The sequence below is a fragment of the Brassica oleracea genome, chromosome C1 (genome assembly GCF_000695525.1).
Source record: "Brassica oleracea var. oleracea cultivar TO1000 chromosome C1, BOL, whole genome shotgun sequence".
Classification (NCBI taxonomy): Eukaryota; Viridiplantae; Streptophyta; class Magnoliopsida; order Brassicales; family Brassicaceae; genus Brassica; species Brassica oleracea.
The window spans coordinates 24,074,140-24,099,383 of record NC_027748.1 but is presented as its reverse complement, the minus strand read 5'-3'; the positions used below and the strand labels follow the sequence as shown (position 1 = coordinate 24,099,383).

The 25,244-nt window shown below is 32.6% G+C and overlaps 4 protein-coding genes and 1 pseudogene across 9 annotated transcripts; all 5 read left to right on the top strand.

Annotated features, from left to right (window-relative positions):
• Positions 1–390: 390 nt before the first annotated feature.
• On the top strand, positions 391–1,585 carry LOC106327186 (annotated as a pseudogene).
• Positions 1,586–3,866: 2,281 nt separating this feature from the next.
• Positions 3,867–5,043, top strand: LOC106300537 (thymidine kinase-like). Of its 2 annotated transcripts, none has more exons than XR_001262031.1 (3): positions 3,867–4,445; positions 4,604–4,625; positions 4,709–4,812. XR_001262031.1 is itself a non-coding variant. In XM_013736702.1 (3 exons), exons 1-3 carry the CDS (start codon positions 4,194–4,196, stop codon positions 4,920–4,922), a joined length of 525 nt encoding a protein of 174 aa, XP_013592156.1. In that variant the 5' UTR covers positions 3,867–4,193; the 3' UTR covers positions 4,923–5,043. The 2 variants fall into 2 exon arrangements, 1 of the variants encoding a protein (XP_013592156.1); XM_013736702.1 differs by having other exon boundaries at positions 4,567–4,625; positions 4,709–5,043.
• Positions 5,044–9,871: 4,828 nt separating this feature from the next.
• Positions 9,872–13,045, top strand: LOC106294284 (protein ASPARTIC PROTEASE IN GUARD CELL 2). Its single transcript, XM_013729876.1, has 12 exons — positions 9,872–10,208; positions 10,276–10,396; positions 10,470–10,897; positions 11,011–11,167; positions 11,256–11,338; positions 11,420–11,519; positions 11,617–11,689; positions 11,768–11,953; positions 12,053–12,180; positions 12,267–12,368; positions 12,456–12,553; positions 12,643–13,045. The coding sequence occupies exons 1-12, from the start codon at positions 9,967–9,969 to the stop codon at positions 12,815–12,817; spliced, it is 1,893 nt and encodes a 630-aa protein (XP_013585330.1). The 5' UTR covers positions 9,872–9,966; the 3' UTR covers positions 12,818–13,045.
• A 1,513-nt stretch (positions 13,046–14,558) lies between these two features.
• On the top strand, positions 14,559–16,729 carry LOC106344121. 5 transcript variants are annotated; one of them, XM_013783526.1, is made up of 4 exons: positions 14,559–14,648; positions 15,054–15,688; positions 15,768–16,219; positions 16,309–16,729. In XM_013783526.1, the coding sequence occupies exons 2-4, from the start codon at positions 15,076–15,078 to the stop codon at positions 16,486–16,488; spliced, it is 1,245 nt and encodes a 414-aa protein (XP_013638980.1). In that variant the 5' UTR covers positions 14,559–14,648; positions 15,054–15,075; the 3' UTR covers positions 16,489–16,729. The 5 variants fall into 5 exon arrangements, with proteins under 5 accessions (XP_013638980.1, XP_013638991.1, XP_013638983.1 ...); XM_013783537.1 differs by having other exon boundaries at positions 14,600–14,648; positions 15,051–15,688; XM_013783529.1 differs by having other exon boundaries at positions 14,628–14,869; positions 15,051–15,688.
• A 1,656-nt stretch (positions 16,730–18,385) lies between these two features.
• Positions 18,386–20,280, top strand: LOC106294417. The gene has a single exon (XM_013729974.1). The coding sequence runs from the start codon at positions 18,479–18,481 to the stop codon at positions 20,117–20,119; it is 1,641 nt and encodes a 546-aa protein (XP_013585428.1). The 5' UTR covers positions 18,386–18,478; the 3' UTR covers positions 20,120–20,280.
• Positions 20,281–25,244: the final 4,964 nt, after the last annotated feature.

The following is a 25,244-nucleotide window of genomic DNA, read 5'->3' as shown; positions in this document are numbered from 1 at the left end:
AAAAAATTAAAAGAAAAGTATGTTGGAATCCAGGTTGGCTTGGCCAGTCAAAAGTCAGAAATGCATTAAAAACTGTCTTTACCCAAACGGCCAAACCTAACCGTTATCATCTTTACTGGCAGATATTCGAATTTAATTTATTTCAAAAATTAAAACAACTTTCTAAACTTCGAGCGAATAATATCAGAACTTTTTTTTGTAAATTTCCGTGATTTTGTATATTTAACTTCACACATTAACCCACTCGTTACTGACGCGCGTGACCTCACTCCTGTCATTCGCTTTTAACACCATCGACACTATCACACGCCCGATCACGTAACAAAAATAACGACACATAGACACAGCAAGATAACGACACGTTTTCGCCTACAGCTGTAACCCAAAACTTTCATAACCGCTTGCATGGAAGAAGCGGGTGCCATGACTTTCTCCACCGTCTCAACCGGTTACCAGTTATATTTCCCCTTCCTCTATATAAATGACCTTAGCTTCTTTCTCGTCTCTACGATCCTGCTTGATTCAATGGCGGATCGGGTAAAAGGTCCGTGGAGCCAAGAAGAAGACGAGCAGCTAAGGAGGATGGTGGAGCATTACGGACCGAGAAACTGGTTGGAGGTTAGCAAATCTGTTCCAGGTCGATCTGGTAAATCCTGTCGGCTACGGTGGTGCAATCAGTTATCACCGGTGGTTGAGCATCGACCGTTCTCGTCTGAGGAAGACAAGACAATTGTCTCTGCCCGCGCTACGTTCGGTAATAAATGGGCCACGATCGCTCGTCTTCTCAACGGCCGTACGGATAACGCCGTGAAAAACCACTGGAACTCGACGCTCAAGAGGAAATACTTAGGCGGCGGTGGAGATGGTAATCTCATTGTGATGACGACGGAGGATCAGGATCGGCGGAAGAAGAGGAGATCGGTGAGCTCTGAGTCTGCTACTCCTGTGGACACTGGGTTGTACATGAGCCCAGAGAGTCCCACCGGAATCCCACCTCCGCCATCTCCGCCGTCTCCGGTTGATGCTCAGCTTTTAAAACCAATGGCAATGCCGTCGCCGGCGGAAATGTCTTCGGTGGAGGAGGATCCGACAGCGTTTTTGAGCCTGTCACTGTCACTTCCTGGTGCTGATGTCAGACAGGAGTTGAAGAACACGGGTTCGAGCCACACAACTCGTTGCTGTTTCCGCGGTTTGGGAGTCAAATGAAAATCAATGTTGAGGAGAGAGGAGAAGCACTTGTGGGACATAAAGCTGAGTTTTTGACGGTGGTGCAAGAGATGATTAAGGTGGAAGTGAGGAGTTATATGGCGGAGATGCAAAAAAAAATAGCGGTGGTGGCGGTGGTGAATTCATCGTCAGAGGTTTCTATGATGCCGGCAACGGCTGTTTCAGGGATAGTGGGATGATAATACCGAAGGTCGAGTAGTTTTGTCATGTGAGCCAGTTAGTAGATCGAATCTATTTGGGAATTCAAGAGAAATTCATTTTTTGGGGTTTTGGTGAGATGAAAAAAATGTATAGACGGGTCGAATTGGACGATATAAGTCTCAGTAACGAGTAGCTCAAATGAAAATGTTTTTAGTGAGACCTTGTTACTTAGCCTGCGACATATAACAGTCCAAATCGATAAAAAAAATATGATCGTACTGAGAACTTAAACTAGATTACGATTAAACTAGATTACAAAGGGCGGATATATTTTTTGTTTTACATTTTTTTAGATATTAATTTTTATATTTGTGAGTTTTTTAGTCGTATTTGTATTTTTGTATAATATTTTTTTTAAATAATTAATAAATTTTTTAATAATTATAATAAAATAGTTGGACAACACCTATGTCAATAAGTTATATAAGCCAAGTTTTTATTTTAACAGAGTAGATGCATTTACCTACTGTATTCTATACACTGTAAATAAGTTCAGGTTTATATAAATCCTTAGAGCATCATTATCCCTTTTAAAAAAGGTTGTTTATGGTTTGGGGTCCCACCAAAAACACAAGCAACATCCCTTCTGCATGCAAATTAAGCACTCTGTTTTCTTTGTTACTTGTACTGTTTACGGCCTCCATCAACACGTGGGATAATGATACTCTTATAAACCATAAAACTACGTACCGAAGGACTATGATATCATCCCCTATATATTAATTGAGGAACATTTGAAAAGATGTAACCTTAATTTTGTAATAATTAAAAAAGATCTCTTGCTTATTTGTCAATCAATTAGGTAGTTAATTAGTCATACGTGTCAGCCTCACATTGAAATTGAAAAACATGTTGGTCCAATTCGATTTTATATCTCACTAGAAACATTTAATACCAACTATATAATATCATATGATATTAACTAAAAAAAGGTGGTTATTTAGTATATATTATTTCCTTAAATAAAACATACGGAATTACCTAATGTGATTATGATATATATAGTAATTAAAGATTTTAAATAATGAAGATTTGCTAATAATTTGTATGCTTTCTATCATTTTTGTTTAATTCTTTACTATTAAAATAAATTACACAATTACATTAATCATATATTAAAATTTTAGATTTTTTTGTACATGTTGTATTTTGAATTTTTTAAAACGAGTATAAATTACTAAAACTGTTAAAAGTCTCACATAAACTTTTGTGATCAATGTTTAAATTATTTTCTGTAATAAGATACAATGATAATAAATTCATATAAATAAATAATTTTATTTTAATAGGTGTTTATGTTAATATATATACTTCATATCGTTTAAATTAAATTATATATCATATACGATAGATAAGATTGATTGTTTTGATTTATTTTTTCTAAAATGATTGCGAATAAACAAGAGCGGTCATTTGATTTATATGTGCAAGCCAATTTATTACATAATAGTAACTGATTTCTTAGTTATTTAATATATAATTATTATTTTATTATTTCATAATATGCAAAAAAATATAAAATATGTATTTATTTTGCACAAGACGCAGATCTTAACCTAAGTATGTATCTCTTTAATAATTTTGAATCTTAAACATTTTCTAAATCTCAGGCCAAAATAAAAGAAAGAAATGAGAATAAACTCAAAAATCAATATTTATATCGAGCAATAACCAAAATGACACAAAAGGAGAAAACTATCGAAGATAGATAGGATTGACACGTGAACATAAAATTCTCATAACCATAATTAACTTTTAAATTCCTAAATCATGATATAAAACCGAGCTGGCATAATTTCATTGTACAAAAAATAGTAGGCATTAAATTTTTAGGCCTAAACGTTAGGTTTTTATGTGATAAATAATTTTTTGACCTAAAATATTTTTAAAAATGAGATCAGTTCATTAGTAAACAAATTATGTAATTAACAAATAATGTTTTAAAAAATTGTTTAAGAGCCAGATATATTAATTCGATCAATAATATAAATTTTTTTTCATACGATATTTCTTAAATAATTTTCATATAAATTTACCCTGCGCAAGGCGCATCTCTTATCCCTGTTACATAGTGGATTGAACACTTTAGCCGTAACTAGAGAGACATTGTAAGCAACATAGCCTGCGACATGTTACATCAGAGTTTAGATTTGTGGTTCTAGAATCAACATATAATATTTCTTATTATATTTACTTTTGTTGGTTTTGAGTTTTGACACACTATATATATAACATCTATTATTCACTCCTGGCAGCACAGACACTTCATCCGCCCTCTATTATAAAACACTGCGTCTCATTTTTAGGCATTAAATTAGCATTGTTTGGGATATATTGTTGGGCTTCTTGATTTAATCGATCTTTTGAGCCAGAACGTGATTAACCCTTATCTTCTTCTTCACACCGGAATTTAGGGTATACGTCTCTTCAATCTCTGACATCGACGCTATTCACATATATACGCAGACAACAACAATGGAGTTTGAAGTGATTGGGATCTAAAATGGACGGGCATGATCTCTATGTCGCCTTTCAGTGGTGTCTTTTTGTCTTCCATGTAATCAAGCCAAACGTTCCCAATTTCAGATTCATCTCATTTATTGCTTTATTAACTCCTTCGATCCACAACAACACGATCTGCCATTATGCATTATGTCTTCTCTAAGGCGGTGAATAGTTGTATACACCTATAAAAATGTTAGCCTTCTTCACTTTATCATCATTCTCTCAAACCCTAAAACAACAAAGAAAACTTATTTCTTCAAATGGCTAGCTCCTCTAATCCGACGTCATGTTCTTCCACTGTCGAGGTTAAGCTTCCGTGTTTAGTTTTAACCGGAAGTTCACCGTATGTAAAGGTGTCGCCTTCTTCGTTAAGGTGCTTACTTATTCCTCCTAGGGATCCCATTCTCAGTCACCACCACGCCGTTGCTCATGAAGGATTTGGATTCCCTTGCTTGATTCTTTCAGATCTTATGTCGTTTCCTGCAAGATTCAGACAAGATGCTTACGACAAGGTAAAGTCTTTGGTCCTTTTGGTAGTAATTGTTTTCTTATTGTGAAGGATTTGGATTGAAGATGTATTTTTTAAATGATTGGCAATGTGATTGGTATTTGACGTATGAGTTTTGCTGCAAGGACGCTGATGATGATGGCAAAACTGTTATTGTTGCAGTCGTTGATAGTGATTATTTAAGGTGTTACTTGACACTTTTACTTCAAATCTTAAACATTTTCCGTTGAGCTCTAACTTTAATGATCCTTTCTTGGTAAAATGTAGGAGGAGCTTCGCTGATGTTCTTAAATTTTTACCAATAACTGATTCTGTGACAAAGCTAACCGCAAGGTGTGAGGTTTGTGGACAGAAAGTTTTTTTCACTGTGAGGAAGACTTGTGACACCAGAACTGAGCTGATCGGTGGGGCTGATGTCTATATCCTCGTTTTTCTTAAGCATTATATCAATAATCAAATTGTCATCAAAGCTTCAAAGTAAGTTTTGGATTTTCACAAGGCAAGAGCTGGACACCTGTGTGGAGACAGTTGCTGCTATGATCTAACCATGACTTGCTGTGAAACGCACTAAACATATACTATAGTGAGATTTTGTTCTTTGAAGGTGCCATGTTTGTTTGCTGCTAAGTTTTGAATCTTATGTTATTTTGTTCAATCATTTATGCAATTTAATTGATTTGCAAATCTAATATATATATAATATATATTAACAAGTCTAAGTAAAGTTTACTGATTTTCAAAATCGAATATATATATTATAATAATATTTACAAATTCTTAAGTTTTTTCTTTGGGATTTTGTATTTATATTTTTAATTAAAAAAACCAGTCTCTTTTAAAATAAAATCCATAAACAATCCCATAAGATGTATGAATTATAAATCATAAAAATAATAACAAATGATTTAACAAAGATTTTTAAATCACAGAACCAATAATATTTGATGTACCATAACGATCAAGTAGACAAAAATTAGGCAATTTTTGATAAAATTTAACAAAACGATGAAAGAGTACATTCACAAATTAACTTATAATTAAAACAGTGATTTTCAGAAATCTAAAAATTTTATTAGGAAAATGAATCAATAACATTCGTTTTGAAAATCAAAATCCTTTATTCAGATAATATAGTTAACTTGATTTTCAAATATAATGAATAAAAAAAAATCAAGCAACACATGAATATTAATTTTCTTATTTGTGTGAAATATATTAATAAAATATCTAATATTACATTAATAATACTATAATTAATTATACTTTTTACCTCAAATAAAATTTCAACAATAATCTATCGTAAAATTTAGTAAATTTATAATCAAAACAATGACTTTTAAGAAATTAATATTTAAAATTTATATTATGAAAATTAACCAGTAACATTTTTTTCAACTAATCAGTAACATTCATTTCAAAAACTATAATCATTTATATTAAAACAAGGTTTACTTGATTTTCAAATATCTTTATAAATAAACAAAGTTATAGCAAACATGTATATTTTTATTATCTTGGTCACATATATTAATTAAATATATAATATTACATAAATAATTTTATAATTAATTATACATTTTAACTCAAACAATATTTCAACAATAATCTACTGGGAAAACTAAATTTAGTAAAAACATAAGATAATCTACTAAAGTATATAAAATTTAACAAAAAATATGTGTATTTACTTACAAGTTTGTTTCTTTTCTACTAACAAAAATGAAAAAAAAAATCTCATGGTTTTTTTAATGGTCATCCAACTCTAGAAAATCACAATAAATGATGTAATGCCACATTCAGCTCTTAATATATAATTAAAACATAGATTACTTAACAAAAGAAAATCATCTTAAACCTTTTAACAAAAAAAAAATCATATTTTTAAAATAACAAGTAATATTTATTTTAAAAATCTTAATTAATTTTTCAGATAACAAGTTTTATTTAGTATTCAAATACAATAACATGTACAAAATTTAACAAATATGTTTATTTTAAATAATAACAATTTATATTAAATATTTACTCTAACTATTTAAATTATTTGTTAACTTTCATCTCGTCTGTAGGGCGGACCTGCCTTAGTACTATCATATAAAATAACAACAAAAGTAAGTTAACGAGAAACATTCTATGTGATTCTAGAAGTGTCAATAAATAGTTTCATACTCTTAAGATCATATCCAATTCACCTTTATACTTTCTTCTAAATAGAAAAATGTATTATATAAATGAATTTTAATATATGTGTTTATAAAAGTTAGAAAAATATAATGCATTTATATTTAGAGGTAAAATAGTATTCTGTTATATTTTCTCTTTAAAATATAGGAATTCTATTATATAATCATACATTGGAATAAATTTAATTTTATAATAAATTTTTTATTTTATTTTAGAGGGTTTCTCCGGAAATAGAAGATCATCAATTCGCATGGATCCTATGGTATATATGGAAGGGGCGAAATAATAAGGTCTTTAGCAATCTGGATATTGATCCACGAGATACTTTCAAGTTGGCAGAAACGGAGTCGGTACTCTGGGCTGATGCACAAATCTCTCTTACACAGAGAACAAACCAGTCACGATCTGTAATGAACGCAACAATACCAATTATTCCTGGTAGATGGTGTTTTACGGACGGATCATGGAAAGATCATGAAATTTTTTAGGGACAAGGGTGGTATAGTACTTTGGAAGGTTTTGATGGTTTAATGGAAGCAAGAAACACAAGAGCGAGTCAATCACCACTTCATTCAGAGATAGAGGATCTTATAAGGGCAATAGAATGCATGAGTAACCTTAGACAATTTAATGTTACATTTGCGACGGATTGTTCTCAGTTGGTGAAGATGGTTTCTGAACCCGAAGAATGGCCGGCCTTTGCAAGTTATTTGGAAGATATAGAGTTTCTGAGGAGAAGACTCAATAGTTTAGAGCTCATCCATATACCACGGACGCAGAATATAAGGGCGGATCGTCTAGCATGCAGTGCAAGAAAGCAACTGTCATTTGTTGTCCATATGGATGAGGAGCTAACAGTTACGTTTACAGAGTCTATATGAGTCTGTTATGTTGCTGACAAAAAAAATTTACATATGCATTGGTGTTTAGTACTAGGTTTAAACGCTAAAACATATATGACTGGAATTTGGATATTGAATTGGGGGTGAGTCGAATATTTCAGATATAAGATTTTTCTTTTGGTTTTATGAACTCTGATATCTATCAAATATTTTGTTGATCTAAATTTAGTTCAGATGAGATTGACTGAACATTTGTTATAAAAATAAAGACCTTTGATTTTGGGTTCTCTTCATTTTATATCTAAACATATATAAAACTATTAAAATTATTTAAATTAAGGAAATAATATTTAATATATATTTCAGTTATTTTTGGATAAATAAATAATATTAGATATTTAAAGTTACTAATAATTGAATTATGAATTTTATTTTTAGCTATTTGGTTATTTAAAGCTAAATTTTATTAATATTTTAAGTATATAAATTATAGGCTATTTATTTGTTTTGTGTTTAATTCTGTTTTCGAAGATGGAAAAACAAGAAGATATCTGTTAATTCTAATTGCATTGTATAACTATAAAATATTATAATTCAACTTATAACCATATTAACAACGTTGCTAGGATATACTATGTATTATTATATTCATCTATATTAATCACATCCCTTAATTCATTTTAATTTTTTTTTTCATGTTTTGTCTTTTTCTTCCTTTCTCATTTCCTTTGATTTATATATTTTTACCAATATAATTCAGTCAAAAATACTATTTAAAACTTACACTTTTATTTATGCTGTATTTAAAAAATTTCAAATGGATATAAACATTTTTTAAAATATATAAATTGTTATTAACAAAGACATTTCATTCTATTCTATATTATTTGTATATAAAACACATTTTATTTAGATATTTGATCCACTTATTTTAGATTTTAAATTTTCTTTGTTTTTGTATTCTTTTTTCTCCTCTATTTTCATTTGATTTTTAGTTATATTTCTTAATAGATAAGTTTCAGATGATATTTATACCATAATTTCATATCCTTATATACATGTAAATATTATTCCATATGCACTAAATAATCTGATTATTGTAGAACTTCTATTCTATCATGATATCTAATCTATTAAATTAGAGTCATATTTTTATCTAATGTAAAAAAGTTATTAGACCAATTCATTAGGAGCTTAATATTTAAAGAAAAATGTAAATGATATTATTTTCCTACATCGTAGATTTTGTGACCATAATCTAAACAATAGTTTGGTAAATATTATATATATAAATAGTAAATACACTTATTCACAAATATATATATTTGGTTTACATAATCTTAGTTATATCTATATATTATATATTCTACACAAGTTTTCACATCTAAATATATACATAATATTTTGGGATACCGTATTTTATTTGAAACATAAATGTTGTTAAAAAAATATAAGAATAGTAGAACATATGAGATTTTAAAAATAGACTATGAAAACTATATAGTGATGAAGGTTTGCTTTATTGTAACAAAAAAGTAAAATTTCACCAATATTTTATTTATATTATATATAATATTAATTTTAATAATAAAATCAGTTACATTACTATTAATTTAAATTTTGTAACAAAAATGACAACAATATCTGCCAATCCGCGCGGGTTAGAATCTAGTTTTACATTATAAATGGATTTGGTTTTAGATTCTAAATTTTATACTAATTTCTATTCTTTTCGTATGATTTATATTGTATAATAATATAATAATGTTATTTATGAAGCTAGTCAACTTAATGTATCTTCAAAAATGTATTCATTATTCGGCTTTTTAGTAAATAATATTTGTATTTATTATTCAGATTTTCTTCCTAACAACATTTTATGAATCTGATAAACTTTAGAAAATTTTATTTATGTTTTCTTGATTACTTATTTTGTGTGAATTTATATACTTTTATGATAGTGCATCACTATGCATTTAGAACAGACAAAATATGTTGAATAAAAGAGGCAACAATTTCCACAACACCATTCGTATACAGTATAAACATGGTTAAGTATAAACATGGTTACTTGTTATATTCACTAAGTTATCTGGTTATATTTTTAATTTTGTTTCCATCAATATTATTAAAACTCAAGTACTTTTTGTTAATGTTTGAAAACATGAATAACAATATAAATGAGAATTGTTTGGAAACAATAATAGTGGAGATTTTTATTTATTAGATAATCAACCTTAAATTTGTTCCAATTATAAAAATTAAAAATATAAAATAACTGGATTTTGCATATGGTTAAACGTTAAATTTAGTTTAGTTGTGGTAAAAAAATTGAAAGAGAAAAGAAAAAGACATTAGATAAAAAAACTACGTCGTTTGTGGTTTACATATGGCGTGGCGTCGTTGCTGGTTTTGTATTCAAAGGAAAAGTAGCCTTTCGTTCCCGTAGATCTGACGTTTGACTCGCAGCTTCACTCACTCATCCATCGGCGATTAGATATGGCGCTGGCGTCAATCGGCGCGACAGTCTCGCTCCTAATAATCTATCAATCTCTTCCAATCTATACACACGCGGCTGGTGAAAACATCGTCCTCCAATCTCCTCCCATGGTGTTCCCTCTCTTTCTCTCTCAACCCAATTCCACCTCTTCTTCGAGATCCGTCTCTGTTCACCATCGAAAGCTCCACAAATCACTCCCTCACTCTCGCATGCGACTCTACGACGACCTTCTCCTCAACGGGTAAGTCAATCCCTTCCCTTCCCTTCAACGCCGATTACCGATCTGATTGTATCATCAAAATTCGCAGGTATTACACGACGCGGCTATGGATCGGTACGCCTCCGCAGATGTTTGCTCTGATTGTTGATTCCGGGAGCACTGTTACCTACGTCCCTTGCTCCGACTGTGAACAGTGTGGCAAACACCAGGTTAATTAGAGATTCCAACTATAAAAGTCTCAATCTTGTCCTCGTTGCTTTACTTATCTTTATTATTCATCAGGATCCAAAGTTTCAGCCGGAGATGTCCTCCACCTACCAACCTGTCAAGTGCAACATGGACTGTAACTGTGACGACGACAAAGAGCAATGTGTGTACGAGCGTGAGTACGCTGAGCACAGCAGCAGCAAAGGTGTCCTCGGTGAAGACCTTATCTCGTTCGGCAATGAAAGCCAGCTTACACCTCAGCGAGCTGTCTTTGGCTGTGAGACTCTCGAGACAGGTGATCTCTACAGTCAACGCGCTGATGGCATTATCGGGTTAGGACAAGGGGATCTCAGTCTTGTGGATCAGCTGGTGGATAAAGGCTTGATAAGCAACTCTTTTGCTTTGTGTTATGGAGGGATGGATCTCGGTGGAGGTTCCATGGTTCTTGGAGGCTTTGCTTACCCTTCTGATATGACATTCACGGACTCGGACCCTGATCGTAGGTAATGTTCTAAAGGATTTGCCTTTTGGGTCCTGATTGGCGAATGTATTAATCCTGACAGATACGGTTTCATACCTTTCCACACATTTGACTCTAGTTTCGGGATGGCGACAGTCCATATTACAATATAGATTTGACGGGGATACGTGTCGCTGGGAAGCAGTTGTCGCTTAGCTCTGGAGTCTTTGATGGAGAGCATGGCGCCGTTTTGGACAGTGGGACAACGTATGCTTATCTCCCTGACGCAGCCTTTGCAGCATTTGAGGAAGCTGTAAGACTCTCAAATCTCTGTTTAACACTTGGTTCACCTGTTACACTTTGTTTTTTTTTTTTTTACACTGTCTTTTTGTGTTGTGAAGGTGATGAGGGAAGTTTCTCCATTGAAGCAGATTGATGGCCCTGATCCAAATTTTAAAGATACTTGTTTCCATGTTGCTCCAAGGTATGATTTCTTTGCAAGCTTGTTATCAAACCTTTAAATCAAGGGAAGATACTGACAGTTAAAATTTGCGTTATGCTCAAGTAACGATGCCTCTGGACTTTCGAAGATATTCCCATCAGTCGAGATGGTGTTTAAGAGTGGACAGTCATGGCTTTTGTCTCCTGAAAACTACTTGTTCCGTGTAAGTAACTTAGTCCTCAAACGCTTTTGAAGTTTCATTTTCTCTCTATAGCCTAATGTTGTAGCTGATGATGTGATTATCTTTTATTCGATAAAAGCATTCGAAGGTGCATGGCGCGTACTGTCTCGGTGTCTTCCCAAATGGGAAAGATCATACGACTCTTTTAGGAGGTAAGTAGATATCATTTACTCTGTTTCTTTTCATTTTGGCTACCTTCACTGCTAACGCAATATCTAGTGTTTTATCAGGAATTGTGGTTCGCAACACGCTTGTTGTGTATGATCGTGAGAATTCTAAGGTTGGATTCTGGAGAACTAATTGTTCAGAGTTATCGGATAGGCTTCCTATCGATGGTGCACTACCGCCACCACCACCTGCAAAATTGCCTTTAAATGAATCAAATCCATCTCTCAATACATCAAGCAATCTTCCAGGTTCGCGACATACGTAGATTTCATCTAAAACTCTTTTGTCCTGTAAAGTAGAACCTATTGTCGTCATGTCACTTGATGTTTTTGTACATATTTCCTCAGGGGAGAAGACACAAATTGGTCAAATAAACCTTGATATACAACTAACAGTCAATTCATCATATCTGAAACCTCGCCTTGAAGAGCTCTCCAAGGTATTCTCCAAGGAGCTCGATATCAAACCTACACAGGTAAGCCTTATTGATAAACACATTATTGCTTGTAAGCCTTTCAACACTGTTTTTTATGTTGCTAATATCTGAGTCATCCGTCACAGGTCTATTTATCAAATCTCACCTCCAATGGAAACAACTCTCTAATCAGAGTAGTTGTTATTCCTACCGAATCTTCTAGTTTATTCTCCAATGTCACAGCAACGGTATCTGATGTTTTTACAATAAACTTCTCCTTTTTCATTGCTTGACTTTCATCATCTTACTTGACCTTTCCATCATTCTCCTTGTAGAGCATAGTTTCTCGGTTTAGCAATCATCAGATCAAGCTTCCTGACATCTTCGGAGACTACCAGCTCCTTACTTACAAACTCGAGCCTCCAAGAAAAGGGTATGACATTCAATCTTAAGTCTTAGCCAAAGAATAGATTATTTCTCCAATTATCTTCAAAGAAAAGTCTTGTTCCTTTCGTGTTTTAGGACAAGGTGGCAGGTGAAAAACATCATTGTCGTGATCGCAATTGTGATGGTGTCTGTAGTTGTTAGTTTATTAGCTTATGGAGTTTGGCTGATGTGGAAACGCAAGCAAACATCAAATCTGTATAAACCTGTCGATGACGCCATAGTCGCTGAACAAGAACTGCAACCTTTATAAATAGCCTCCTAGTACTTTACTTTTATCTTACAAACTGTTCGGTCTTTATTCACACAACAGCATACCAACTGTCTTGATGATGTTTATTGCTTAGTAAATAATGCCAACTTTTTGTTTTTAATTACGAGTGTTTTATATCCTTTTCGTTGGTATTTTGGTTTCTATGTTTTTTTCTGTCTCATTTGTCAGTTATTTGTAAAAGATTGTATGGAAACTGCATTCTATCGATTTTTACTTTGTTCTGATTAATTATTTAAGTAAAACATAAGAAACAAACCGAGTTATTTTTTGTCAAGTTTATATTAATAATATCATAAGAAACTAAAACGAGTTATTTGCAATGCACATGTATGCCAGAAATGAGAAATCACATTTCTACTACTAACCAAAACCAGTTATTGTCTGGAAAATGCATATTTATATAACATTTTCTAATTTACAAAAAAAAAATTGCAATTTTTCTGTTAATTTATATATATTAATTGATGCATTTAGTGTAAAACAAGTAAACTTGAAATAGAAATATTGTTTAAAAATGTATAAAACCAAATTGGCACATTTAAATTTACCTTACAATCAGTCTTTTACCTTCGCATTGAAACCGTCAAATTTTACCTCTTTTGACCGCTTAAATGCCCTATAATCGCTTTCCTCTTTTAGTCTTGAATTCTTGATTGATAGAGATTTTAGAGAGCATTAAGTTTTCATTAGTGAATCATTAATTGCTGATAAACCATTTAAGGAATCATTTAGAAACTGAATAGATCTTTTAGATGCTTATTCTTCTATGCTTTCATTTAACTATTTAATAGAACATTCACCTTTAAAAATATTTAAAATAATTATCAAGTCTAACAATATCAAAAATATGTTTAAATTAAAAATGTAATATATATTATTGAAACTAAATTTGAAAATAATAAATTTTATTATTTCAAAAGGATTTTAAATTCAAATATAACTTAGTGAATATAATTAAATATTAAATATTATTCTTAACAAAAATATAAAAATATTATATACAATACATGATAAATATCTTATATAGTAATTTTATAAATTAATGTTATATTTTAATTTATCAATGTTATAGCAATCAGTTAAAAATACATTAATGTTTTTCATCAGTTCTGTCAGTTGAGGTTTAAACTATGGTAGAAAACTAATTGTGGGCAACATATATTAGAAATAACAATTCAAACATAAATAGAACACACAGACAAAAACTCAGTTATTATGGGTGTGATTGGTAGTGGCTGTGAGTGCTCTCTACAGCCTCATTTCTTTATAGAGCACTAAATCTACACCAATCTTGATTTCTATTTTTTTTTAAGTTCACAGCCTTTTTATAAAATCCACAGCACTTCTTTGAAATTATGTCTTTACAATTTCTCTGCAGAGACAAAAACCTACAGCCCATATTTAAAGATTTTTAAAAATTAAAAATCTAAAGCCAAAGCAATAAAAACCACAACAATATTTCTACAGTCAAAAAATGAAATCACAGCAGTTACCAATCAACCCCTATGTGACAAAAGATTTTTATATTAATTAATTGATGCAATTATGGCAAAAAAAAAATTGAATAGAAACAGGAAACAAACCAAAATTGCTTTATTGATAATTTCCATATTTGTTTTTCATAATATTCACTAGAAAAATAAAGATCTATTGGAGGATAAATTGCTTGATAAACAAATAAAAATAAAATATTTTGCAACAGCATTGCGATATTAATTTGGGGGATTTATAACTCTTTCAACTTCTTTTGGATTCTTCTACAAGCGAGCGATTAGAGAACAGAGCCCAGTCAATTTCTCGAATTATTTCGGTGAATAATCTCTCTCTCTCTCTCTCTCTCTCCTCTCTGTTTCTTACTTTCTTGACTCATTCTCTGTTAGGGTTTAGGGTTTTAAGTATCTCCAAGAACTCTGGATTTACGCTAACAGAATCCGATTCATCAAAATCGCATCTGGACATGCGTGATATCCTCTAAGATCACCGAATCACTCAATTTCGATAAATCTTCCCCGTAAAAATCGTTCCTTTTTGGTATATGATTGGACCCACTTAGGCTTTGGAATCAGTAAGATCAAAGTTGAAACCTTTTGTCTATTTGAGTGTAATCTTATTGTCTGGTCTTGTTTTTCGATTATAGCAGAACAAAGTGGAATCCTTTTGTCTACTTGGGTCTAATCTCATTGTCTCACTCGAGTTTTGTATTCGATTGTAGCAGAACAAAGGTGAAGAAGGGCTTTATGGATACCTCTGCCAATCAACAACCGGAAGACGTTAGAGTTGATATCTTGGAGTGTGGGAATCTGACTGATGAGTCTCAAGAGGGAGAAGATGGGTTGTGCCAATCCTCTTCGAGCTCTTTTGGTGATTCACTGTGTGCTCGTGACGACGATGACGATGATGATGATGATAATGGTTTTGAAGCCGAGTCTATGTTAAACAAAGACTATCCATTACCAGACACTTTTGGTGATGGGAGTGAGTTGTTGGGTCTGAGGAAGAAGAAGCTGACGGATGAGTGGAGGAAGTTTTGTCAGCCGTTGATGTGGAGGTGTAAGTGGTTAGAGCTCAAGGCTAAGGAGATTGAGTGTCAAGCAAGAGGGTATGACAGAGAAGTTAGAAGTTACTACCAGAGTAAACAGTTTGATTTGGAGAAGTCGAAACTGGAAGGCTTTGATGGGAAATCGAAATCTTTTGGTGATCATACTCAGAGGATGAGTGTTTACAAGAGAGGAAGAAGGAGACATGTTGAAGAGACAACAGATGTTGCTGCTTATATCTCCAACCATAACGTTTTCTCTTATTCAGAAAAGCGGAAGCCAACAACTCTCAAAGCTCAGTGTCCTGTTCCTGGTGAGATCTTATACACATTGTTCCAGTTTTTCTCAAAGTTAGATGGTTATTTTAGGACTAAATCTTTGATTTGGTACAGGACGGAAAGCTACAGGCAAGGAAGAAGAGGTTGAAGAAGATGATTGTTTTGTTTCTGAGTCAGATTGTTCTGATGATATACTAGGAATGATTCTGTGTCAGATTGATGAGGCTCAGGATAAAGCAAAAAGATTGAAGAAGCGTGTTGATCAGCTGTTGTGTTGTGAGTCTCAGGATGGTCATACATCATTGATACCTGCAGCAATAGCTCCATCTCGGAGAGACTTTAATGTACAGAATGTCAAGCAACTTGCTCTTGTGGAAGAAGAACCGTCGCTGCCTCATATTCAGAGAGAAGGGACTGTGCAAATTGGAAGGCAACGAATCTCTGCTGATCATACTGAAGATTTGTTGATACCTCAAGCTCCTCCTCCTTTTGAAAGCGATGGGCAGTTTCTGTATAACATCTCTCCACTTCCATATGAGAGATTAGGCTTTCCCACAATCGAAGATGTAAGCATCTTTTTTTTTTAAAGTGTTCATATTATAGTGTTTGGTTGGAATTGAGAAAAAAAGCTTTGGAAATGGTTGTTTGTGTTCAGCTGCTGATGGATGGATCAGAGATGAATGATTATGAAGCAGAACCGGAGCTTGATAATTGTTTCATGAAGCTAATGAATGAGTTTGGAAAAGACACTATGTCAGATGATGATGAAGAAGAAGAAGAAGAAGAAGAAGAAGATCCTACACCGGCCACTAAGAGGCATAAAACCTCTCACTGAAAGCTCTCTCTCTGTGTACAGAGCCTTATCCTCCTGCATGATCAGCATAAAAGCTCCCTGAAAGTAGTAGTTATATTGGTATATTCTGTTCATTCCCCTCTCTCTCTCACTCTAGTAACTCTTTGCATTTGGCTTTTTAAGAACAATGAGACCACAATAGGTTTCAGAGTTTTGTGCATAGTTAAATGACTTAGAATCTTATCATATGATATTTTCTTTGTTCTTCTATATCATGAGACCCTTTTATGATTCATAAATTCAAAAGTTTTTAAGAGCTTTTCTTTTGTGGAGAGTTCAAGTGATTGTGCACGATAATCAAAACACACAAGCATGCGGATTAATCGAGTGTGATTAAACTTCAAACCCTTAACTTTTGATAAATAGTTAAATATTGAGTTTCTCTGACAGATACACATGTCAAGTTGAGAACTTAGTCTGAACTCTAAAGTGTTTCTTTCTTCTAGAAAAGGGGCTTTCTTGATTTGCAAATCTTGAAAAGAAATTATTATTAACATGGAAGATGAGTCAGGTTAGTGATAATTAAATTACCTGTAAAGACCAGATATAAGGATGATTAATTTCATGTAAAGACCAGAGATTAGTGGTGTGGTGTGATTAATTGAGTTTTAAAAAGTGGCTTTTTAGGTAGCCGCATTTTCTTGAGACCCAAACAAGAGATTTTGATATTTGTTGTTAAGACCAAAGGACAGAGCTTTTCGTAAGGGACATTTCCTTCACTCTCATTGGCTTTCTCCTTGAGGGGGACCGCAAATCCAACTTCACTCGTCTTTCTTTATTTTTTTATTTCCATGCTAGTCTTACACATTTGAAGTCTTGAGTATTGGTTACATAAAATGTAGTGTCGTACTCGGGACTTAAATTTGATAGATATACTTAAACTTTACGTTCTTATCTTGAAAAGTCTCAAACATCTAAAAGCATTAACTTTGGTTGCCATCCAAAATAAAAGTTTGGGAGTTTCATAACTAGTACCATAGTTTCACTAGAATGAAATTGTGTTTACTAATAATTGGGGAAGTTTTATGAAACATCGACCAGCAGTTGTTTGTTACCAATAACAATTGTGAAAGCTATATCAATATCTTTATTACTTATAGAACTCCGTGAACTAAAACTTGGAAGATTAAAAAAACTAGAGAGGAACATATATCAATTTTTGTTTTTGTTTATTGATTGTATGAAAATTACAATTTTAAACCTCGTACATGTGGAAGCACCGTAGCTTACTGGTTAAGGTTTAAAGGCTTTTACACCCAAGTCTGAGGTTCGAATACAGAAGAAAAAACTTACAGGTGTCGGTTGTCGAATCGTCTCGTATATATATTCTTAACTACCATAATTTGTGTTTCCAAATATCTAGATCAGTTGAAAAACAATAGTTGTTACTATACTTTTAAGCTGAAGATAAAACTATACAGCACTTTACGTTGATCTTGGAAACTTTTTAGAATTTGAATTTGTGTGTGTGTTGAGTCGAAATGATCAATATGTGAATCTCATAATATATCTTAGATCATCTATATGAAAAGGTCTTAGTCGTAACCGTTCTGGTGGACATGAATGAATCATTCAATTTTGGACTTTAGATAACGACATCAAGATGTCAAAACCACCAAAGTTTTATCTCCATCATCACATATCTAGAGTTTGTGTGAACACGAGTCTTTCGGTTCTCATTTTTCACCTAATTTTGGTTAAAGAACACGAAACGTTGATGTACACTATTATATGTCGTACTAACATATTATTAACATATAATGTTGGAACTTGAAGTGGAAAGGTAAAGGCTAAAAAGAGGAGGTAGCCGCCATAAAACTTTTCCACGCGAGCTAATTATTTATTATTAAGTCGACCAAAAGAGAAGAATTATGTGGTCTTTTAGCATAAAAGCATAAGTGATTGATTAGTTAAGTCTCTTCTTCTCTTTCAAGATTAAAAAAAAAAAAAACAAGAAGGCAGATCAAAGAAGATGCTCAAATTCGACGAACCACAATGCACAAACCCATCTTGTTTCTTCTGCAGCATGAAAGAGCCAAACCCTTTCCGTAGAAGATCAAAACTCGCCGCTATTTTCAAAGAGATTCCTCGTACGGAGTCAAAAGACCATGTCTTGGTCCTGAGCGGTCTTTGGAACATAGCCATGTCCGAGCCTGACGATCCTGAGTTCCCATCTCTCGGTTTGTTCGAGTGTATGTCGAAACTCATACAGAAATCAATCAAGAACACAGCTTGGCTTCTCAAAGACCAAAACATTTTCATTCCTTACTACGCAGCTCACATCATCGGATCATATGCTATGAACAAGGAAGATTTGGCTTCATTAGCGGTTGAGTCAAAGGTCTCTGTGGTTCCTGCTTTGTTGGAGCTTTTGAGAGGGAGAATCAGTTGGGTTGAGCAGAGAGCCGCGGCTCGAGCACTTGGTCATTTAGCAAGCCATGAGAAGAGCTTTGGAGCCGTTTCTGTGTTCGAAGAAGAGATTGTGAAGCTTTCGATGGAGATAGCTACTACTTGTTTGAAGAATGTTTACGAAAGCTTTCTTGGGGTTGAAGATAGCTTGAGGCTCAAGTATCAAAGCGATTTGTTGACTAGAGGGCTTGGTGGGTTAGAAACAGAGAATCAAAAGGCAGAGGAATGGGGGATTCAGCTACAATGCTGGTCTTTAGATCTATTGAATTGCTTCGCCTCGCGAGGTAAGTCTCTTGATAGAATCTGCGAGGTAGGTTTCTTGAAGAAAGTGAGTGTAATGTGGGGGGGTTTAGTAAACCGGAAGTCACCAGGAGGCATTGGATTGATAAAGACTCTGTGCAAAACAGAGTTGGGAAGAAGCAGAGTAAGTGAGGTTAGAGAAGTGATTGAGAGACTTTGCGATCTTTCGAGATCCTCTGATGATTGGAAAGAGATGGCTTTAGATACCCTTTTGCTGCTTCTTAAAGACTCCAACGTTAGGTATCGAGTTATCGATGTTTTAGGGCATTGTTTAGTGGATTTAGCAGAAGATGTAGTTGCTGGAGACAGAGTAGCTCAAGTAGTTTTACAAGAATATCACAAGATTAAGTATAGTGGCTTGAAGATGAGTAGCGAGGAAGCTCAGAGAAGTATAGAGAATCTTTGGGAGGTTAAAGTAGAGAGGAAGAAGAAGGAGAAGCTTATGAGTGAAACAGAGCTTGAAGAGAGAAGAAAGATGGTGAAGTCGTTGAAGAAACAGGGGAAGAAGAAGTTTTTAATGGGTTTTGTTGAAGAAGCGATGGAGATTTATACAGTAGGGATCGATTTGTGTCCGTTGGATATGATAAGAGATAGGGTTGTGTTGTATAGCAACAGAGCTCAGTGTTGCTTGTTGCTGAAGAAAGCTGAGTCCGCCATTAGTGATGCCACGAGAGCTTTCTGTTTATCTGGTGTGGATGATCCTCATGGTAAGAGTTTGTGGAGGAGATCTCAAGCGTACGATTTGAAAGGGTCGGCGAGAGAGAGCTTGATGGATTGTTTGGCGTTCGTAGATCAACGGATCCAGCATTCGAGTACGGAGAGAGTACCGTACTACGCGGCACAGATGATTAGAAAGCAGATGAAAGACACGTGGGCTTTCTCAGGGTTTGACTCAAAGACCTGAACAAAGCATAACTACTGCACGATGTCGTTTGCCGCTCAGACTAGCTGACCTGTGTTATAGAATTGATAAATCTACTATAAAAGTAATATGAAATCCTTGATATATGTTTGAAAGTTTTGAAACTTCTAACATATATCTCAAACAATTATTATATTTTTAAGGAATGAGTCTAAATCCAAAATTTGATGTATAATAATTTTTTAGTTAAGCGTTTTATCGTCCATATTTTGAATTTAATTGGTCTAGAAAGATTGAGATAACCGCAGGGTGAAGGAGAGATTCAATGGCCTGGTTGTAAAAGTAAACTAGTTTTAGTGTGTTGGAGACTAACATAATGGAAGACGCGTAGTAATGAGACTTGTTCTAAAGGATTATTGGCATATGATCCATGTGCACGGTGTAGGCCTTCTTCCAGCAAAAACTTAAGAGAAATATATTCAAAGGATGTAGGAAATAGAGTGATTACGACTAATAAGAGACGATCAAAGAAAAGAGTGATAAGTTTTAGATAGAGAGCATGAGAGACTTGAATAATCCTGTGTACTGATTTTTAGTGTTTATATCAAATTTATATATATCCTACTTGCAAGTAATTATAAAATGGTTACAAGCAGTTAATCATATATTAATTATGAGATAAATAAATGGATGTGTTTGACCACTACTGAGTGCTTCAAATCGACCACTTCAAGTTTCCTAAAACATTTGATTTACTCTTTTCAGTTCAATACATGAGACATAAACGTTAGAGAGAAACATGATGGTATTGAAATTGTTTATATTCAAAACATAATCAGTAGGGGTGGGCATTTCGGTTACTTTCTCGGTTCGGGTTCGGTTCGGTTTAGTTAGTTCGGTTCTAGTATTTTTCCAACTGGAGTAAACCATAGTTAGTTTGGTTTGGTTTGTGTTTGGTTTGGTTTATATTCGGTTTGGTTTGTATTCGGTTCGGTTTGTTTTTTTGGATTGGTTTAATTATATTCTTTTTAGTTTAATTTTTCTAAGAGAAATTATGTTTTAAAACATAAATTATGTGAACATATACTATGTGAACTAAATTCAATATAAAACTGAAACAAAAACCTTTAAAAAATCACAAAAAGTATATAAAAATTAAAACAAATGAAAGTTAACTAAAGTAACAAAAAAACCAACATCATTAGTAATGTTTCTTATCATTAAAATTAAAAAGCATGCAATAAATAAAATATTCTAAATCAAAACATTTTGATGATTACATATTAGGTTAGAAGAATATAAGTTAATGAATAAAAAATGAAAAATTTGTGGTTTGGTACTTATTAGAATTTTAGTATATTGGTATTACTAATATTTTTAATTTAAATAATTACAAAAATACATCGGTTTTTCGGTTCGGTTTAAAACCGAACCGAACCGAACCATTCGGGTTGGAAAAATCATCAACCGAATGGTTTGAAATAAACTTTGGTTCTGTTTGAATCGGTTTCGGTTCGGTTTAAATAGGTTCGGTTCGGTTTTTTTGCCCACCCCTAATAATCAGAGAGTTATCTGTCTTTTTGAATACATAGAAAAAATGTAACTCAATAACTAACCACATCAACGGCTAGTGATTAAGCACTTCCAATAGTGACTACTTGTTTTATTTAACATGAATTTTTCCAAAAAAAAAAATTACTTATATTTATCGCTTAAAATGTTTCAAATATAATTTATTCTATTTAATTATTAGTTTCTTATGTTTTATGTTTTACAATAGTTCAAGAAAATTAAAAATTTCCCGTAACCAAACATTAATTAGGAAACCAATTTTAGTACCTATAAATAAAATAAAGAGTAACTAATTTTCTTTGTTGTTTCATTTCTAAAATTTAAAACTATATTTTAGTTATTTTATATTCATATTTTGATAATGTTTTTCTTATACTTTGTTTTTTGGTTAATATTCTAAATCTCTATTTTGATCAATTCGATTTTTTAGGATCAATTCATGGAAACTTTTGAATGCCCAGAAATATTTAACACATTGCATTGAAACTATATTACACAATATGTTGCCTCTACTGTGAACCAGTTAGTGATCTCAATTTTTGCATTTACTTGTTGAAAATTAAAGATTTGCCATATAATGACTAATGAACTTGGACAGTTAGTAACTTCAATTGCCGTTTTCTTATAATGAATAAAATATAAATTTTAAATTTAAATGTATGAAAAAATCCTATTAAAATTTAGTAGTTTATAAAGTCCTTGCACATTTTTCATGAATTTAAATTTAAACTTCTTACTTATTCTTTTTCATTAATAAAAATTGTAATTCATGTTCATTAGTCATATATTGAAATATTTAATTTTCAACAAGTAAATGCAATAATTGAGATCATTAACCGGTTCACAGTAGCTAGGAAACATCTATATATATATATATAAATGGTTTGCTTCCCTCCTAGGCTGTCCACATAGGCATTCATGTCACAAAGTCGTGCTCTATAAAGCCGACAAGTGTCACATCCATAAAACTTTGCGTTTCATTTATTCAGAACAGTCAGGACTTTTTTGTCTGTCTATTTCAGGTTTTTCTCAAGAAATCCGACCCATTAGCGAGTAACCCTAATCCCCCCTCTAACTACATCGGATGAGTCTTGGGGTTCTTCTCTCGATTTCTTCTCCGCCATTCGTAGAGTTTAGATAATGTCTTTTGTGATTCTTCTTTATTAATCAAACCGCTTCCATTTACAGATCATTAAACCTTTTCTTAACTCCATCCTCTTTCCTCCTCTGAAAACCCGTCTTCTTAAACTTCCGCTGAATCCAAACGTCTTTAACGCCATTGTTAAACGTCTTTAAACTTTGATGTGTTCATCAAAGTTCTTGAGGGTCATTTTCAGTAACCGAGTATGCCAATCAATGATTAGGAGAATTCTGAGAAATCAAGCCTAAGAAAAGAAAAACGTGGTATTTCATATAATACCTTTATCTGGCATGCTCTGTTTCTTTTAAAACATCTAAGTGCTTTGTTCTGTATACCCAACAAAGGGGTTTGGTTTTATCTTGAAGAATCGGAACAATGCTCTTTGGGAAGAGTATTTCATCTTATGCGACATGTTTGATTCTGTAAGTAATTTACTTTATTTGGTGTCACTAATTTGTACAATACGATTTTCTTTTATATACGCGCGCATTATTTGACATTTTTGTTATTTAAATTTGTAAATGTTTTTGCTGATTTGTTGTATAATTTAGAATGGAGATTCTTATGTTTTTTTTGCTATTGGTATTGATGGGTACATATTCAAATAGTGGGATGCAACTGACTGATGCAAGTTAAACTTTTTTTTGATGTATGACATTAGGAAGTTTATATGTTAGAGATAACATATGAATTGTTATCGTAGAAGAGTGATAATTTACTTTAATTGCGAGGCACATAAATCTACATAATAGTTGTTGCGTTTTAAAATTACAATATTGATATAGATATTGAATAAACATGTTTCAAATGAAATACTAATTTATTGATTTACTTGTACAAATAGCAGTGGCTAATGTTTTTCGGGTGGCAGAAAATTGTAGCTTTTGTAGCAGTGGATAGTTTAAAGACTTAAAGTGTTGCTTTGTTATATTTTGACTTAATGAAATTTTCTTTATTAATTTGATGAACTTCTCTTTGTTGTAAACCAATGTGTTTAAGACCATTTTTATACTATATATTTTATACTACTTTTAATTATATAAGATAACTTTAAGGAATATTTGTTGTATTAATTTGGTGATTATGTTAATCTAGCGATTACAAACAGTATGATAAAAACTAAAATTTCCAGTCAATACACTGAACCAAACTAAATATAACTCTTCAATCATATTTTCTTCACACATGTAATATAAATTATACATCTCTCAGTTACATTCTTTTTAAAAAACTTATTTACAAATATCATCTTTATAAAGGGAAAAAGTTTTTGACAATGTGGTTTTTACTCTACTGATATAGCTCAATTGTCTTCTTCCTTTTTTTTTAATAAAAGGCTTAGCTCAATTGTCTTTCAATCGCAAATTGTCTGTATTCATCAAATTGAATGGTGATGGAATTAAAACTTTGTTTCTAAAGTTGATCTCATTGTTTTTAACGTATGCCTAGAGTTATTTTGAACAATAGAATAGAAAAACATGTTACTTTATTTTGTTAAAGGATACAGTTACTATATTATAGTTTGTGTAATTTTTTTTAGCCTATTAATATACAATATCCAATTTCTTCACACACGTCGTAACACTAAAAACTGAAAAGGTAAAAAATAAACTCAAATCTAATATAATTAGACATGTTTTCTGAATAAAACTATAAATGGAAATTTACTTCCTACTGAGATCATTCTTCTCAAAGATGAAAGGTGATTTCGTTCACATAGTTGTTAAAAGGAGGTGCATTGTCTTCTTAATAATATAATAGCTATATTTCTTGTTACAGTGTCTATTTTGGTCATCAACATTATTATTCCCCAACCCGATTATCCCCATAAGATTAGATTTTCTTTCTTTGGTGTTTCTCATTGCGGATGAATTTTACATTAAAAGGTTGAGTAATTTTTGTTTCCAATCTATATAGACATTACATTTTAATCTCAGATCTTGGTGTTTATAGAAAAAATCATCCAATTAACTTTACATGAGGCAGTTTCTAATATGCTTTACCATGAATCGTCAACTTAAAACTGATATACAAAGTCAGAAACTAACAAATAGTCAACTGAAAAGGAAACACAGTATCAAATGCATACTACTGCCAAAACATCAGTAAAAGAAGACTGCAGCAAAAACATCAGAAGCAATAGAGTTTAAAGATAGATAGAATAGTTAGAACTCTAAAATTATTGACTGTAGAAAAGAAACAAAAATACAGAGCAGAGTGCAGAAGAAAATGGTTGTAGGCTTTTCACAAAGGTTTGGCTGCAACATTCACAAACGTCAACCCAAATGCTCTGAGACCGAATAATTTTTGTTTGAAACCAGGTTGCCTGATGAAGTGTTGTTGTACATAATGTTATGGAACTAACCTGTTCTTTTGAGTAGATTCCTTTTCAAAACAAATGGAGGATGGTGCCTTTAGCGAGGGCTAAAGGTCATGACCTCACTATTTCTGGGA